The 18,895-nt window shown below is 50.2% G+C and overlaps 2 protein-coding genes across 2 annotated transcripts; both read right to left on the reverse strand.

The window, feature by feature from the left end:
- Positions 1–3,465: 3,465 nt before the first annotated feature.
- Positions 3,466–4,631, reverse strand: LOC138848693 (fibroblast growth factor-binding protein 1-like). Its single transcript, XM_070069499.1, has one exon. The coding sequence runs from the start codon at positions 4,615–4,617 to the stop codon at positions 4,042–4,044; it is 576 nt and encodes a 191-aa protein (XP_069925600.1). The 5' UTR covers positions 4,618–4,631; the 3' UTR covers positions 3,466–4,041.
- A 12,782-nt stretch (positions 4,632–17,413) lies between these two features.
- On the reverse strand, positions 17,414–17,950 carry LOC138848689 (fibroblast growth factor-binding protein 1-like). Its single transcript, XM_070069498.1, has one exon. It carries the CDS (start codon positions 17,948–17,950, stop codon positions 17,414–17,416), a length of 537 nt encoding a protein of 178 aa, XP_069925599.1.
- Between the last annotated feature and the right edge of the window lie 945 nt (positions 17,951–18,895).

Below are 18,895 nucleotides of genomic sequence, written 5' to 3' on the forward strand. Positions count from 1 at the left end.
AGACAGATTCTGTGCAAAATGTGCAGGTCTGGACAACTTCACAACAGGTGCATCAGAGGCTGTCAAACAGGTGTTTTGGCAGCCGTACCTCCAGGGTCTGTAAGCCCAATGACATGTTCTGCCGAAAGCATGTAGAGTGGTGTATGTGATGAAGTGTGGCAGGTGGGCCCCGAGCCCCCATTGGAACAGGGCTGCTGCTACACTCTGTTAGGGACGAAGGTACGGGCACTTAATGGAGACCTTGGGTCTTAGAAAGGAGTGCCAGACCCCCACTGCACCCAGGTGTCCCCATCTGCCTGGGACCCCTCAGACCTAAGGACAGACTTGGACATCAAGCAGATTTCCCCTTCCCAAGGCCTTAGAACACTCCTCCCTGAGGATGCCTGGGCTTGGTTGCCTGAAAACTGAGCTCAATAATACTGATGCTTCCACTAGGTGGCAGCAGTCATCTAGCCCATGAGAAGTCTGTGTGAAGAGACTGAGTAAAAGCTTGCAGTCCATGAGCCAGACAGCCAGCCAGTGCTCCTGCCTCGGGTCACTCTCCTGAGGCACAGGCTGACCTTTCACCTTCTCCTGTGAATGACTAGGTGTCGCTGGGTTCTATGAGCCCCAGCCTGCTCCACTCAGAGAAGCCACTTTGTCAGGAGCAGTGGAAAGGACCCAAGCTGCCGAGACCTGTTCCCTGAGATTCATGGTGTGATATCTGGAAGATTAAAAATGACCTCTGGATTACTAAAGAAAAGCTTGACTGAAAAATAAGCTGACCTACGGTGTTGTTAGCACTGTGGCTTGGGTCTCAGTCAGAGTGCATGAGCATTAATGCAGCTGGACTCTGAGAGAGGACTCCCATTGTTGAAACTGGAGCAGAAAAGGTTGCATTTCAGAAAGACCAGCTCTCTGTATCCCTCTCAGCCCAGAATCCCTCAACCATTGCTCTGTTCTGTTTTGTTGTGTTGTGTTTCTTGATCCTATTGGTAACATATGAAGGGACATCCTGGGTGACTCCAAGGAGTCGTAGACTCAAATGGGTTTCTTCTACCAGTACCTGGTTCTGGTTATTGGATATGGAAGATTCCAGAGCATGAGATCAAGATGAGTTGATAGAATCTGTCAACTCTTGTGGACTCCCACACGGTTCCACTAGGAAGTAAGAATGGACAACGTTGAACTTGGCACGTTCTCCCATTACATCTGTCCATGAATACTGACCTCTCTATAAGGGAGGTTTGGCTGTGGGTGGGTAGTTGAGTGGCAAAGGGAGGTTCAGTGATAGGGCATTTGAACAAACAGGCTACACCACCATGCAAGGAAAGTCAGATTCCCAAAACCTACAGAGTTGTGTTTAGATATATAGTCCAATTTCAGGTTAATTTTGGAACAGAATGAAGTAATGGTTGGTTGTCTTGTTTTCTTTTGGGTATTCAGTTATGCTGCCATCATTTGAGGAAAAGATTTTTTAAACTTTCTTTGAAATTGTAGTAAAAGGCATGTAATTTTTATCATCATAGCCTTTTTAGATAGATTAGTCCTATCAACTTTTTGCATATTATTGTGTAAATATCACTCCCATCATCCTGCATAACTTCTAATCTCATACAATGATGAACGTATAACTGTATAAATGCTAATGTTAAATTTCACTTCACCCAAATCCCTGGTAACCAGCACTCAACTTCCTGTCTCAAACAGTTTCCTCTAGGTCTCTCATGTAGGTGGCATGGTACAATATTAGTCTCTGTGAAGGCTTCTTTCACTGTGTGTAACATCCTCATAGTTGTCATCTGTGCCATGAATGTCAGAATCTCCTCTTTCTGAAGACCTGAATACTACTCTAGAATTTCTGTACCATGTGTTAGCTGTCCTTTCACCACCAGTGCACACGAGGGTGCTTCTCTGAGTTACAGCTCCTGAGAACACACTGCTGTGCGTGTGAAGTGCTAATACCTAGTAGAGACTGTGCCTTCTGTCTTGTGGGGTGTACACCACCAGCAGAATCCCAACACAAAATTGTATTTCATGGTGAATTAATCAAAGTGTCCACAGTCTCAACAACACAGTGTTTCTGCAGAGGTTCCAAACAAATGGTTTTGAGGTTGTCTCTCAATGAGAGTTTGAATTCTATTTCCTTAGAGGGAGGGAGAGAGGGAGTGAATGCCTGGTCCTGGGAAGAACTCAGCACAGTACCTGGTACATAGCAAGTGAGAGACAGATGTTGGTGTCAATGGAGTTGGTGTGATACCCAAATGTCCCTGTGAGGTTGTCACCCTGCTCATTGACCCCTATAAAGCTCAGGGTGGGCTGGTGAGTGCACAGTGTAGCCCTGTCCGCCATCTGCCCATCCTCCTGGCTCCTGTCAGAGGCACCAAAAGCAGCAGTGTTGCTATCCTGCTTCCTCACGTTTCCTTCTTGGTGGTGTTTTGACAAGGGACTGACAGCAGTTCTTCTGCTCCTCCCAACTCTTCAGTTAAAACACAGCAGATCTGTTATACTAGTGTGTGAATGACTACAGTCACCCCTGCGCCCCTCCCTCTTGACCTCGCCCAGCTTCTGCCACTCTCACATCCCTTGGCTGCCCTGTGCCAGCTTGGTTCCCGTTACCCCATTCCATTCCTGAGATGCTCAGGAGGGCGGCTCCAGTCTGTTTCTGTTCATCTCAGCCCTGGTTTCCCAGCACTTTCTGCCTGCACTGCCCATGTGTTTGCTCAGGTTTTTTTTTTTTTTTTTTTTTTTTTTAATTATTGATTGGGAGAGAGAAAGAGATTGAGCTCTGCTTCCACAGGTTAACTCCAAATACCTGCCGTACAGCAAATGGGGGTCAAACATGGAGCTGGAAACTCAACCAACTTCTCCCACGTGGGTGGGGGGAACCCAGTTCCTTTAGTCACCACCACTGCACACCAGGGCCTGGATGGGCAGGAACTGAGAAAGGAGCAGAGCCAGTGTTGTACCCAGGCGCTGTGACTGAGCCCTGGGCATCTTGGCCTCTAGGGCAAATGCCTGCAGCTCCCTCCTCCTTCCGTTACAGCCTCCTCGCAGGCTGGTGTGTGTACCCAGGCCTCTCTCCTACTGCCCAGGAAGGAGCTCTGCAAGTCGGGGGCCCTGCCTATGGCAGGGCTTGGCTGGACTAACTTGAGTGAGGACAGGGGGTCCTCTAGCTGGTGGTCTCGGCTGCCAGATCTCCTGGGTCACTCTTGCTTCTCCCATACAAACGATGCAACCTTGACCATATCCAAACCCCGCAGTACACTAGGTTCCCCTCCTGGAATCTGCACACTGCATACCATTCAAACACCACAGTCCAGTGGACCAATCTATGAAGACAGGGGCACAAGACTGGGTCACATCAGGGGACCACTGAGGATGGGTGGGGAGTTCCCACCCTGGCTGTTCCACCCACTGATATTCTGTTTTAGGTTGATGAGATCATGTGGGACCAGACACAGAGACACAGACACTGGGTGAATGTATTTTGAAACAGCACCTGAGTTTATTATGCTTGTGAATTCAGCAGGAAGTGCAGGTGTCTCCCTGAAATCACCAGGCAGACTCCTTCAGCTCAGAGACAGCACTGGGGGCCCAGGGGCAGGCGCCCAGGTCACAGCCTCTGCCAACCACACCTCAGGAAGTGAGCATCAGCAAAGGGTAGGACACAGACTCTGTCCCAACACTGCCCTGCGCTCTCCTAGCACAGACGTCCCTGCCTGATGGGAACCTGGGAGCTGCACACACACACAGGAGCCTAAGACACCACCTGCCTGAAGCACCTGCTCTTCTCCCCCAGGAGGAAGACTGGGGCCGAGGGCGATGCTGCAGAACAAGCTGCGGGAGGCCCCGTCACTCCCGGGTCATCTACTGGAACTTCTGCTGGAACCAGTGCTCATCCTCCTGCTGGGCTGGCTGTGTCTGGTGCTGCTGTTCCTGCTGGCCCTCGTGCTGACTTGTCTTCTGGGATGCATTCTTGGATTGGTGGGCGTGGCTCATCTTGTTTTGACTTGTGATGGGGGTGGGCCTTTTGCTCTGCTTTGCCTCCATGGAGAACTCTTAATGGGTGTCTTTGGATGGCTCTGCCTGGGATGGCTGCTTCTCCTTGACTGACACCGTGGGGGTGGGCTTAAGTCCCTGCACAGACGTCTTGGAAGCCAGAGTGGAGCTCAGCAGCGTGAGACTGGATTCTGGATACTTGGTACCACACACCCTGGTATTCAAGATGGCCTTGGAGTCCTCACAGATGCGGTTCAAGTGGCGCAGGTGCCAGCCAATTTGTCTCCAGTAGACCTTGTCGTTGTTCAGGCAGTGCAGGCACGCCGTGGGGTTGCCCGCAAAGACACAGGAGAACTCGTGGTGCAGTCGAACACAATGGGCCTGCAGATGGACTTCTTCCTCCTGCCTGGTCACGGTCACATTGCATTTGGCCTGGTCTCTGCTCACAAAGCTGCCAGTGACAATGACCTGGGTTGGCGGGCTTGTGGACACTATCACGGGCTTCTCCAGAGGAACCCACCCATCCTGCTCCACCTCCAAATTCACGTCATCCTGTTCTCCACTTTGGGCCTCTGTCAGGAGCCCCTGAGCAGCCAGCAGGAGGAGGGAGAGCAGGGTGAGAGTGCGGGTCCACATGGTTCAGCTGGGCGGGCACCTGTTGGACAAAAGGCAGGGTCAGTGGTGCAGGTCAGTGGTGCAGGGTCAGGGTGCCGGGTCCATGGTGCAGAGGTTAGTGCTGCAGGTCAGGCACAGGACAGAGTGCAGGGTCGGTGGTTCAGGGTCAGAGGTGCTGGTTTCCATTGTGTAGGGTCAGGGACAAGTGCAAGTGATACAGGGTGGCCTCTCCCCTCCTGCCACAGTCCTGCCTACTTAAGGAGGAGACAAGCATCCTCTGGCTCTGGGATGCCAGGGCAAGCAGCCCAACCCCTCCCACGTGCACCTGAGCTGAGGCTGCAGTGACCCAGGCTGCCAGTCCTCACCTGCTCTCGGCACTCACTGAGCCTTGTGAGCACTCAGTCCCTCCTCCCCTCACTCACCCACTTGGCCCTTTAGCAGGCACTCACTCAGCAAGCACTTACTGAGCACCTACTGCATGCCATGCACTAGTGAGGATTTCCACACACTGAGGTGAATGAGAAAGCCTTGGGTCTTTAAGAATATGAGACTGATCCCTGGGAACTGTAAATAGCACTGACCAGGGAGTCTGTCCCATCTGTGTCCTCAATCTCTTCAAGGAAAAGTCATTTCCTCCTCTGAGCCTCAGTTCCTGCACCTGGCACTCAAGGTCTGCATGAATTCATCACCAACTCCTCCCGCTGCCCCACGCTTGGTCTCTATCTCATTGTTGCACAGACACCCAGGACCCAAGATGCAAAGGGGGCAGGGAGAGTCCTGAAGGTGCCAGGAGGTGACCCAAACACTGAACCCCATGGAGGCTGACACAGGGGCTGGGTGGGGTGGGAGTGGGGTGGAGCTGTCTGGGAGGAGTAATAGCTCAGGGAAGGTATGAAGAGGGGAGCTCGTCTGACCCCAGTGGGAAAGAGAAGCCGGGAGGGGAGCGGCGAGTTTCAGACAGTGTTTGAGTGCAGGTGACAAATCGCACCTGACTGGGTTCTGGGCCCTGCGTGCTAAGCATACACATGTTCTTTACCGATCCATGACAAAAGTTACTGAATTCATAGCAAGGCTGTCAGTGCCAACAGAATCCATACACAAATGCATGTCCCTTCCCTACTTCACATCGTAACTAACCAGAACCAACTACCAGGCTGGTGACTCCTCCCTTACTAGTCCTGGACTTCAACTGTTCTCCTAAGAACTTCATGACCATTGTCCCCCCTGTCCTCCACAACTGCCCTTTTTCCCTTAAAAATCATCCTGCAGGCTTGCACAGGGGAACAGCTTATTCTGGACCAAGGCACCTGCTTCCTCCCAGGCCACTCTGTCACACCTTTTCTCGTTGCTAGGTCCCCTCTCTTCCCAGTGTGGAGCAAGGGGTCTACTTCCTTCCCAGGATCACCAGATACTGCACAGATTTCATCAATCAGTCCACACTGGCCAGAAGAAGAGAAGTCCATTTTTATCAGAAACAGACGACACGCTGAGCACTGGTCTAGTGTTCCAGTCTCACCTGGTTTAATCCACACAAGAACCCTGCCAGCCAGGCTGATTACAGGAACAGCCCCAAGGAAGAGCCCGACCGTGATGCCCCGCCAGGTAAGTAGCTGTGCTGGTCGTGGAGTGGAGCAACAGAGCCCCGCAGGGAGCCACCGCATCTCCCTGTCCTTTCTTGCCACCTCTTGTAGATCCGCCTACACTGCACCTATTGCCTAACCTTCAGACAATGCTTCAAAAAGATGACAACTATGAACCACGTGGGATTTAGCACTGATAAGATGATTCACGTAAGCTGACATCTTTTCCCAAAAAGAAAGAATTGTGGGGCTCATGCAGTGGCGCAATGTGTTAATCCTCCACTTGTGGCGCCAGCATCCCATATGTCTCCGGTTCTAGTCCCGGCTGCTCCTCTTCCAATCCAGCTCTCTGCTGTGGCCTGGGAAAACAGTAGAAGATGGTCCAAGTGCTTGCGTCCCTGTGCCCACATGGGAGACCAGGAAGGAACCTGGCTCCTGGCTTCGCATCAGCGCAGTTCCCGCCCTTGAACCATTTGGGGAGTGAACCAATAGAAGACCCTTCTCTCTGTCTCTCTCACTGTCTGTAACTCTACTTATCAAATAAATAAACAATTTTTAAAAAAAAAATGACATTAGTTTATAGAGGGAGCAGGCCTAGAAAATGGCCCTGTCCCCATTTCCACCTGAGTTTGGGCCACCTCCAGGGAATGGGAGTGGGCCAGAGCCACGGAGGGTGGATGTTAGACCTAATACACCAGCTGACGGCTCAGTCATGTCCCACAGCCTCCTCCTCCTACCACACTGGGGTCCTCAATCTGGGAAGTGGGGCAGGAAATGAAGCTCTGGAGAGAGAGAGAGAGAGCGAGAGAGAGAGAGCAAGCGAGGCTCTTACCAGTCCTGCGTCTGCAGATCCAGCGCAATCCCCGAAGCCAGGCGAGGTGCAGGTTGCAGCTGTCTCAGGGGTGGTGCAGGGCAGGGTCTGCTATTTGTACAGGAGCCCAAGCCCACAGGGGTTACAGCTCACATACCTGAGGAGCTGAGCTCACACTGCCCCCGGGCCATGTCCCTTCTCCTTAGGAACCAGGCAGGTCCTGCAGGAAAGTGCTTGGGGGCATACTATCCACTGTTCCCTGAAATGAGCTTCACATTGATTAACACACATGTTGCTAATTGAATGGCTTTTGAATCCCTATGAGCACGCCACCTTCTACTTCTAAACTCTGCACATTCTCCCACCATTGTACTTTCTCAGCTCTGGGGTCCTTGGTGGACACTGATTAGAAAATTTTGAGATAACAACACTGCCACTGTAAATGACAAAGTCATTGAATCCACTGAGGGATGGGAAGAGGGCACAGGGTTGACACTGCAGGTTGAGGACCTGGCAGAGCCCAGCACTGACACTGACAGTTCACGAGGGTCTCTGGGTGTGACACTGGGAGGAACGGAGGATCTGACTCCAGCCAACAGCGCTCAGCTTTGCTGGGAAGCAGGCCCCCCTCTTTCACCTTCACAGGGACTAAAACTTCTTTCAGGTTCTCTCTGAAGAAATCATTTGTCTGATTTCTCAAAAGAAGGCATAGACATGGCTTCCAAGTATATAAGGAAATGCTCACCATCACCATCTCCAGGGAAGAGCAAACAAAGCCACAGTCAGTTCTCATCCCACCCCAGTCAGAATAATGATTATCACAAAGACCCAGAGTCACAGCTGTGGCAGGGTCGCAGTGGAAGGAGGACTTCACACACTGCTGGTGGAAATGTAAACTAGCATGGCCACTATGGAGAGCAGCATGGAGGCTGTTCAGATCCTGAAGACAGATCTACCCAGATCCAGCAACCCCACCCCTGGGTGTGTGCACAGCACAGGACGTGAGCTGGGGAAGAGATGTGAGTGCAGCACTCACTGCTCAGCATAGACCAGGTGTCCTGCAGTGGATGAACGGGGAGAGGAAATCTGATGTGTTCACAGGGACATAGACCTAGACATAGAGTGAAGCATGACCAGGGCAAAAATAAATAATGAGAAACTGTCATTGGTGGAATGTGGGTGGAATTAAAGGACAGTATATTAAGAGAAACAAGACAGACACAGAAAGAAAGATACCACATGTTCTCCCCTAACAGTGGAAGCTGAAAATTTTGATCTGAAAGAGAAGTGGAGAGTGAACAGTGGTCCCCAGGACTGTGAATACAGAGAGAGGAAGGGGTGGGGAAGGGGTGAGGAGGGAGCACAAAATGGCAGTGCACTTGAGGGCTCAGCTCTAACGCCCTGCAGCACAGTGGGGGGACTGCTGTGGGCAATAATTTATTGTTATTTAATAGCAGTTTGAATAGAGGATTTGAACGTTCCCAACCAAAGAAAACTCTATCAGGTGATACATTTGCTAACTACCCTCGTTTTACCACTGTATGTTACATCCATGTGTCAAAATACCAATCTTAATCTATAAATATGTACAATTCTCATGTGTCAGCTAGATTTTTACAATATATTCCTAAACTCAGTCATCTGAGAGAATTCAATGAGCTAATTAATCCTAGACTCAGAACTTAAACCATCCAAAATTTGAACAAGTATCCTATCTAGCAGTACGATCCTGCTGATTAGTTTTACTTCCTTCCCAGTCTGATGAAGGACACCTGCTGTAGTTTCCAGAGGAATTGGTGACTCCCTGGTGACATCGTGCACTGACCTCATCCCCAGAGACAAGCCCTGGGGTGAGCAGAGTTGGCTCCTTGCCCTTGGTCGGGAGATCTCCTTCCAGCTGACTGATAAGCACACCACCTGCACAGCACAGGGCATCTGCAAGTCTTTCCCAGCCTGGTCACAGCAGATCTTTATGGCCTCTGTGCTGGTGTGGCCATTGCTATCCCCTGCAATGCAAGAGTGCTTCAGAAGTCATGGGAAAAGAATGCAATCAAGAGATAAACTTGTTTTGGTTCAAAAAAGCTTGAGAGTCTGGGATTGTGTTGTCCTGGGAAAACTGCCCCCGGGACCTCAGCATCCCAAGTGGGGGCCAGTCTGACTCCCAGCTGTTCCACTTCTAATGCTGTTCCCTGCTAATGGTCTGGGAAAGCAGCAGAAATGACCCAAGTACGAGGCTCCCTCCATCATCTGGAGACCCCAGGAAATATCCTGGCTCCTGGGTAAGCCTGTTCCAGACCAGGCCTTTAAGACATTTAGATGGTGAACTGGCAGATGGAAGATCTCTCTCCCTCACTCCTGCTCTCTCTATAATTCTTTCAAAACAATAACTAAATCTTTAAAAAATTTTGAATCTATGTGTATTTTTTTCACAGCATATGTTTTCTATGAATTTTTTGATAATCACACAAATTCATACTTTGATAAAACAAATAGGAGAAAGGGGAGTCTGGAACATCCCTTGCTGAGTGTCTCTTTGCTAATATTGCAGATCTGGGTGCCCCAGAACAATGGCAGTAATTCAGCATCAAAGACCCCTTTAAAGGATTTATTTTTCTCTAACTCAAGTCTATTGCCATCCTGCAGGAGGCTGGGCACTCCTGTTGCTGATCCTCTAACAATATATTTTTCATGCTACCCAAAGGTTATCATATATCTCCTAAAGCCTAATAAATTATACTTACAATGTGTATGTTTCTCTAGAATTTGTCAAATATTTCTTGCAGTAAGTATCGTGAATGTGAAATGTTCAGTCATTGGCCCAGTGTACTTCTGGCTCAGTAATCAAACGAAGTTTGAATCCTGCCTATAAGAAAAGAAATATGTAGCAAGGATCATGTGGGTCAATGACAACAGTTAATATGAAAGCTATGTGCTCACTGCCTAGATAGAGCTGAGACAGGTTCTACGCAAAGGTTATTTGGACAACTTTGCAACAGATTTTTTAGAAGTGGTTGAAGAGGTGTCTTGGCAGCCCTATCTTGAGGGTGCGTAAACCCGAGGATATGTGGAGATACAGGTATGTGCTGCTGAAGGCATGCTGAGTGGAGTCTGTGATGAAGTGTGATAGGGGGCCCCAAGCCCCCTTTGGAGCAGGGCTCCTTGCTACACTCTGTTAGGGATGAAGCTACTGGCACTTGTGCAGACCTGGGTCTTAGAAAGGAGTGCCAGACCCCACTGCACCCAAGACTCCACATCCTGCCTGGGATCCCTCAGACCTAAGGACAGACTTGGACATCAAGCAGATTTCTCATTCCCGTGACCTTAGAACACTCCTCCCTGAGGGTGCTTGGGCTTGGTTGACTGAAAACTCAGCCCAATAAATACTGATACATCCACTAGGTGGCAGCAGTGACCTAGGCCATGAGAAGTCTGTGTGCCGTGACTGAATAAAAGCTTGAAGTCACGAGCTATATAGACAGCCAGTGCTCCTGCCTCGGGTCACTCTCCTGAGGGACAGGCTGCCCCTTTCACCTTCTCTTGTGTGTGGCTAGATATCACTGTGAGATGACTGCTGTGTTGGGGACCCTCTACAGTGGGGCTGCAAGCCCTTGCCATCAGCTACTGCAGCCTGTCAAGCCTTTCTTTGTACCTTATGTGGATGCCCATGGGAATAGTGATTGAATGGGACAATGAAGATGATTGGGCCTGCATAGTCCTGGAGATTATCATCATTATCTCAGCCTATTGTGGGACTGGATAAATTCGTCTTGTACCAATAACACAAGGGTGCAAAATTGTGCCTCCTACTGTATGCTGTGGCGATTGTAATGGACTACCAGGATGGTGGCACCTGTCAGCAGCTGATAGGTCTGTGTTTGGCTGAAGGGGTAGGCCTGCCATTTCTTGGCAATACAACATGTTGGTCTTCTGCTGCCATCTGGTGGTATTCACAGGCATGTGGGATACTTGATACAATGTCATAAGGGAGTTGCTGTTCTGTCATGTGGCAGAATCTGGCCAACCAGAATTACATTTGAAAATGCACTCCACTATCCTTTTGACTGCCTTGATCCCTTGCAGTTAGATGATGCCAAACTGTGCACAGCAAGGGCTCATAATGGCTTCACAGGCAAGACAGTCAGTGGACATTCCATGCCCCTTGTCATTCTCAAGTGGATGCCACTCCCAGGCTGATGAATGGACTATTCTAGACTTGACTGTCTTTCTGTCAGGAACTAATGTATTCCAGTAATTCACCAAGATGTTGAACACAAAGGGAAGGAGAAATGGTACCAATACATGTTCTGCAGGCCTTTTCGAAAACATGGAGTTGGGGCCGGTGCTGTGGCACAGTAGGTCAATCCTCTGCCTGTGGCGCCGGCATCCCATATGGGCACCGGTTCAAGTCCTGGCTGCTCCTCTTCCAATCCAGCGCTCTTCTGTGGCCTGGGAAAGCGGTAGAGGATGGCCTGGGTCCTTAGGCCCCTGCGCCCATGTGGGAGACCAGAGGAAGCTCCTGGCTCCTGACTTCGGATCGGCGCAGCTCCGGGTGTTGCAGCCACTTGGGGAGTGAACCAGCAGGCGGAATACCTTTCTCTCTGTCTCTCCTTCTTACTGTCTGTAACTCTAACTTTCAAACAAATAAATAAAATCTTTTAAAAAAAAGAAAACATGGAGTTGTTACTTTGGCCAAATATATGCACAGCTACAAAAGTGAAATTGTTGACATCAAAGGAATGGGTAATGCTCACTGCAGAAAGCCCCATGAAAATTTCCATGGCAACACTGGAAGAGTCTACATGTTACCAGCATGCTACCAGCATTGTTGCAAACAATGATCCTTTAACAGTGTAGACAATTCTTGTAAACAAAGATTCTTGCCAAGAGAATTAATGTGCATACTGAGCATAATAAACACTGTCATATCTCTGACAGCTTCCAGAAATGTATGAAGGAAAATGATCCAAAAAACAAGGAAGGCAGAGAGTAATGCATCTGAGTTCAACTGAAGCAGCAGCCTGCTCCACCCAGAGAGCCTACTTTGTCAGAACTGTTGGAAAGAGCTCAGGCCGTGGCAACACATTCCCTATACACTCATGGCATGGCATGTGCAAAAAGGAAAAGACCTCCAGACTATTAAAGAAAAGACTGCACTAACAAATAACCAGGACACAGGATGCTATCGGCATTGGGACTTGGATCTCAGTCAGCGATTGGGAGCCTTTCTTGCAGCTGAACCTCCCAGAGACTATTCGCACGAAGGAGATATCTGGAAAAATTTGGGATGGAAGAGGTTGGTATTCAAGAAGACCAGCTCTGAATTACCGTTTAATCCTGGAATCGTTCGATTATTGCTCTGCTTCTTTCTTGATCCTACTGGCGTCATCATCAGGTGATAAACTGGGTGAAAACAAGGAGATGTTGACTCCAATCTGTTTCTTCTGCCATCACCTGGTTTTGGCTATTGGATATGGAAGATTCCAGATCATGAAGATCAGGGTGACTTGGTTGACTTCACAGATCCCAGTGTATGCCCACAGTGGTTCCACTGGGAAGCCATAGGGGGCAGCACTGAACTTTGCCAGTTCTTCCATCACACCCAGCCTCCATGGTTACTACCTTCTATATAAGGAAAGAGTGGCTGTGGGTGGGTAGTTGAGTGGCAAAGAGGGGTTCAATGGCTACGGGATTTGAACAAACAGGCTAGGCCACTATTGGAGAATAGCAATATACCCAAAACCTAAGGAGAAAACACCTGTTGTGTTTGAAGATATAATCCATATCAGGTTACTTTTTGTACAGACTGAAGTAACAGTAAGTTGTCATACTTTCTTATGAATATGCAGTTACTATGGTACCATTTTAAACTTTCTTTTAAAATTTAGTGAAAGATCGAAAATTTATTTTCCTATTCATTTTTAAGTAGACAGAGTATTCATATTAACTATATGTATATATATTATATATGGTTATGCATACACCACTACTATCCATTTCCATAACTCTTAATCTCATATAATTTGAACTTTATAAATGTTAATTTCAATTGTACCTCACCCATCTCCTGGCAACCAATGTGGTGCCTTCTATCTCTAAGATTTTGCCTACAGTAGGTTTCTCATATAAATGGAATCATACAATATCAGCTTTATGTGACAAGCTTCGGCTTATCTATGTTGTACAATGTGTGAACTTCCTTACTGTTAAGACCTGATGCATCCCATAGAATCATATACCATATGTCACCTATTCATTCACACATCAGTGCACATTTAGGGTGGATCTCTGTGTTACAGCTACTGAGAATACTACTACTGTGAACGGGGTGTTGCTAATGCCTATTTGAGACTGTGTTTTCTATTATTTGAGGTTATGCCACTAGCAGAATCCCCACATCAAATCATAGTTCTGTTCCAAATTGTGCAAAGTTCTCAATTTTTCTACAGTCTCATCAATATGTGTTTTTAGGAGTTTCCATACTAATGGTCTTAAGGTGGTCCCTCTACAAAATTTGTGCACAGTATATTGAACATTCGTCTTCCTTTAATTGGACTTCCATTTAATTGACATGTCAGAGGTGATTCAGTTATAAGGCTCTGAACTCATGAACAAGCCCTCCCGAATGCAGGCAAACCAGTCACAGCCTAATCCAACACTCTACAGTGCCTGACTCCCTGGCTGTAACTGAATTGCTGAGTGTAAGGGGTCACCCTCTTCCATGCCCACCGCTCTATCATTCTGGCTAATTGCTATTGCTGTTGGTATCTGTGATGGGCTGAAGAGTGTCCTTCCACTCATGTCCACTCACACCTGCTGAAGGTGACCTTCTTTGGAAATAGGAACTTGGCGGCTGTCATCAAGTTCAGATGAAGTCATATGGAATAGAAATGGCCCTTAGAGGAATGATTTGTGCTCTTCTGGAGAGACTAAAATTTGGATGACACACAGGGAATGCAGCACATGTGGGAATAAGAACCTGGACTGGAGTGTTTCTTCTGCAAGTAATCGGAGGCCAAGGATCGCTGAGGCCACAGGAATCAGGGTAAGACGCTACCTTTGCTTTTTCTACCAAAAACTATTCAAGGGAAGGGGTGGGGAAGGGGCTGGGTAGATGTATGGCCATGCGAGATGTGCTAGATTGCAGAAATCAAAGTTGGCATCGCATTGGGTTTGTGTTATCAAACCCAGCCACTGCATAGCTGTGATTTTACAAGGCAAGAGATATTCGCACCGCTGACTGCTTTGGGACCATGAAAACAGCCAACCTTCAGCACTAATCACCTTTGGACAGCGTCTTACTTACTCCAACCAAAGACAATCGTTCCTTAAGCAACAGGGTCTCATTGTAGGAGGAGCAGAAAGGTGGTCACAGGGCTCAATAGTTGGTCCAAGACTGGTTAGCTACTGGCAGAGGCCAAGCTGGTACGCAACCACGTTGAAGACAGAAGTCTTGTCAGTTCTTCCAATGGCTGTGAGTGAACTGGAAGAACCAGCAACCTCATGGGAAGGAAGAGACCTTTAAGAAGTGCTGCGTCAGGTCGGACCTCCAGTGTTTACACAGATCAGACCAGGTTGCGATTTTGTGTGTCGTGGATGAATTTCCTACTCTTTTCCTCTATCTGGGCTATTATATGATTTGAGTTATGCGGTCAGATAGGGGAACACAGGGCTGAGAATCTGGGTACCTCAAAAGGGGAAATGTCCTTCCCTTGCTGTGCTTACAAGTAGCTTGGGGAAGGTGTGGGTTGACTCTGGTGGTGGAGGCCACTGGTCAGCCTGGGCCCATCCTATAGCGACACCTCCATCTGTAGCATTCATCCACCATGTGAGGCCCCACCCCAGGCACTGGAATCCAAGTGCAATGAGACAGGAGAGCTTTTCTGCGTCCTTTGCTGGTTTTCAGGCCTCTGGACAAACACCAGGCACTTGGAAGGAGCTGATACCAGAGAATAAATGACCGGTGGTGTCAAGGCCCTTGCTCTGCCTCTCCCCTGTGTTGGGAGCTTTCTTCCCTGAAGTCAGCCGGCTCAGGTCATCAGTGAGGTCTGGGCTCTGAGCCCGCCATGGAGAGAGCTCCCCAAACAACCCCCCCAAACTGCTTCCCCGCTCCCTTGTGTCCCCTTCCCTTGCTTCCCTTTCCTCTCGAACTCCGGGGTCATTGTGAGCATCTCATCCCGTCCTTCAAGGGCAGAGACCCACCTACTGAGCACTGAGGATCCCAGCACTAGGGGTCCACGCTCAAAAACTGCATGTGGTGAGCGAGTGAGTGCGGGGGGGGGGGTGTGAATGTGTGGTCCCTGGGAAGAACTTAGCACAGTACCTGGACGTGGGAAGTGAGAGACACATGCTGGTTTCTGTGGAATTGGTGTGATACCCAAATGTCCCTGTGAGGCTGTCGCCCTGTGCATTGATCCCTACAAATCTCAGTGTTATGTCCTGGTGTTCTGGCGAGTGCACAGTGTTGTCCTGTCCCCCACCTGCCCATCCTCCAGGCTCCTACCAGAGGCACCAAAAACAGCAGTGTTGCTACCCTGCTTCCTCACGTTTCCTTCTTGGTGGTGTGGTAACAAGGGCCTGACAACAGTTCTTCTGCTCCTCCCAACTCCCAAGTTAAAACACATCAGGTATTTTATACTAGTGTGTGAATGACTACAGTCTCCCCTGCACCCCTCCCTCTTGACCTCGCCCAGCTTCTGCCACTCTCACATCCCTTGGCTGCCCTGTGCCAGCTTGGTTCCCGTTACCCCATTCCATTCCTGAGATGCTCAGGAGGGCGGCTCCAGTCTGTTTCTGTTCATCTCAGCCCCAAGTCTCCCAGCACTTTCTGATTACTCTCTCCTTTTTCCTGTACAGTTTATTTTGTTAATCCTTCATTGAGAGAGAGAAAGAAAGAGAAAAAGAGAGAAAGAGAGAGAGAGAGAGAGGTGGAGCTCCCTTTCTCTGGTTAACTCCCCAAATACCTTCCATGCCCCTAACTGGGGACAAATCTGGACTGGAAACTCAATCAAGTTCCCCCACGTGGGTTGGGGGAACCCAGTTACTTTAGTCACCACCACTGCACACCAGGGCTTGTGTGGGCAGGAAGCTGATTCAGGAGAAGGGCCCTGTGTTGAACCCAGGCACTGTGACTGAGCCCTGGGCACCAAGGCCTCTAGGTAAATGCCTCCTGCACGCAGCTCCCTCCTCCTTCCCTTACAGCCTCCTCGCAGGCCGCTGTGTGTACCCAGGCCTCTCCCCACTGCCCAGGAATGAGATCTGCAAGGGGGGGGGGCATGTCTATGATGGGAGCCGGCAGCTCTGACTTGAGTGAGGACAGGGGGTCCTCTAGCTGTCCACACGCTGCCAGAACTCCTGGGTTCCAGCCTTGCTTCTCTGTTACCAGCTATGTGACCCTGGCAGTGACCAAAGCCCCTGTGCTTTGGGTTTTCCCACCTGAAAACAGAGATGCTAATCACCACACTGCATATTAATCACAACCACAGTCCAGTGGATGGCTCTATGAAGACAGGGGCACAAGACCGGGTCATATCAGGGACCACTGAGGATGGGTGGGGAAGTCCCACCCTGGCTGTTCCATCCACTGACACTCCGGTTTAGATCGATGAGATCATGTGGGACCAGACACAGAGACACAAACACTGGTTGAATGTATTTTGAAACAGCACCTGAGTTTATTATGCTTGTGAATTCAGCAGGAAGTGCAGGTGTCTCCCTGAAATCACCAGGTTGACTCCTTCAGCTCAGAGACAGCACTGGGGGCCCAGGGGCAGGCGCCCAGGTCACAGCCTCTGCCAACCACACCTCAGGAAGTGAGCATCAGCAGAGGACGGGACACAGACTCTGTCCCAACATCACCCTGCACTCTCCTAGCACAGACGTCCCTGCCTGATGGGAACCTGGGAGCTGCACACACACAGAGGAGCCTAAGACACCACCTGCCTGAAGCCCCTGCTCTTCTCCCCCAGGAGGAAGACTGGGCCGAGGGCGACGCTGCAGAACAAGCTGCGGGAGGCCCCGTCACTCCCGGGTCATCTACTGGAACTTCTGCTGGAACCAGTGCTCGTCCTCCTGCTGGGCTGGCTGTGTCTGGTGCTGCTGTTCCTGCCGGCCCTTGTGCTGACTTGTCTTCTGGGATGCATTCTTGGATTTGCTGTCTGGTGTATCCACACAGCTGGGTTGAGTGGTGGTGGTGGCTTGTGTCTGGGCTTGGCTGCTGGTGGCATCTGACAGCACTATTCTCTGAGCAGTGGTGGTCTGGGACCTGGTATGGAGCTGTCTGAGTGCTTGTGGTCATTTCAACCTTGATCTGCTCTCTGGGAGTGGCTTCTGTTGTTCTGAGTTACTCTGTGGGGCTGGGCCTTTTGCTGTTGATTTCCTCTGTGGAAAAGATGTGTTGTGTGTCTTTGGATGGTTCAGTCTGGCATGGTTAGTACACGTTGACCCACATCGTGGGGTTGGGCTTCATTTCCCGGACAGACGTCTTGCAAGCAAGAGCGGAGCTCACCATCGTGAGACTGGATTCTGGATATTCCGTACCACACACCCTGGTCTCCAGGATGGCCTTGGAGTCCTCACAGATGTGGTTCAAGCGGCGCAGGCGCCAGCCAATTTGTCTCCAGTAGACCTTGTCACTGCTCAAATAGAGTAGGCACTCAGTAGGGTCACCACCAAAGACACAGGAAAACTCGTGGTCCAGTCGAACACAATCAACCTGGAGATGGACTCCTTTCTCCTGCCTGGTCACGGTCACATTGCATTTGGCTTGGTCTCTGCTGACAAAGCTGCCAGTGACAATGACCTGGGTTGGCGGACTTGTTGAGACTATCACGGGCTTCTCCAGAGGAACCCACCCATCCTCATCCGCCTCCAAATTCATTTCATCCTGTTCTCCACTTTGGGCCTCTGTCAGGAGCCCCTGAGCCAGCAGGAGGATGGAGAGCAGGGTGAGAGTGCGGGTCCACATGGTTCAGCTGGGCGGGCACCTGTTGGACAAAAGGCAGGGTCAGGGTCAGGTCAGGGGTGCAGGGTTACAGGCTTGGCTCCCTCCTCCCTGCCACAGTCCTGCCTACATAGAGGAGACAAGCATCCTCTGGCTCTGGGATGCCAGGACAAGCAGCCCAACCCCTCCCACGTGCACCTGCCCTGAGACTGCAGTGACCCAGGCTGCCAGTCCTCACCTGCCCTCTGCACTCACTGAGCCTTGTTAGCGCTCAGTCCCTGGTCCCCTCACTCATCCATTCCTGCTCCTCTCACCTACTCGTCCTGCAGCACTCACTAGCAAGCACTTACTGAGCACCTGCTGCATGCCGTGCACTAGTCTTTGTGTTCAGCATACGGAGGTGCATGAGAAAGTCCCAGGCCTGAGAGAACATGGAGGTCACTCCCAGGGGAATTTCAATAGCATCGCCCAGCGGTTCTGTGCCCCCCTGTCCTCAACTCCACCCTTAATCACTTCCCCCCGGGGACTCAGTTCCTTCCCCTGGCACTCAAGGTGTGGGTGACTTCAGCACCAACCTCTTCCCGCTGCCCCGCGCTCAGATTCTATCTCATTGTTCCACAGACACGGCGCACAGAGGGCCACAAAACGCAAAAGCACGAGGGAAGATTGTGTGTCAGGAACCTGTCGGGACACTGACACAGAGGCTGGACCCCATGGAGGCTGACTCAGGGGCTGGGTGGGTGGGGTGGGGTGGGGTGGGGGAGCTGTCTGGGAGGAGTAAGAGCTTGGGAAGGGAATGAGGGGAGGAGCTTGTCTGACCCCAGTGGGGAAGAGAAGCAGGGTGGGGAGGGGCGAGTTTCAGACAGCGTTTGAGTGCAGGTGGAAGACAAGAATCGCACCTGCTCGGGTTCTGGGCCCTGTGTGCTGAGCATACAAACGCCCTTAACCAATCCTTGAATACCTCATTGG

This window comes from Oryctolagus cuniculus, chromosome 2 (genome assembly GCF_964237555.1).
Source record: "Oryctolagus cuniculus chromosome 2, mOryCun1.1, whole genome shotgun sequence".
NCBI lineage: Eukaryota > Metazoa > Chordata > Mammalia > Lagomorpha > Leporidae > Oryctolagus > Oryctolagus cuniculus.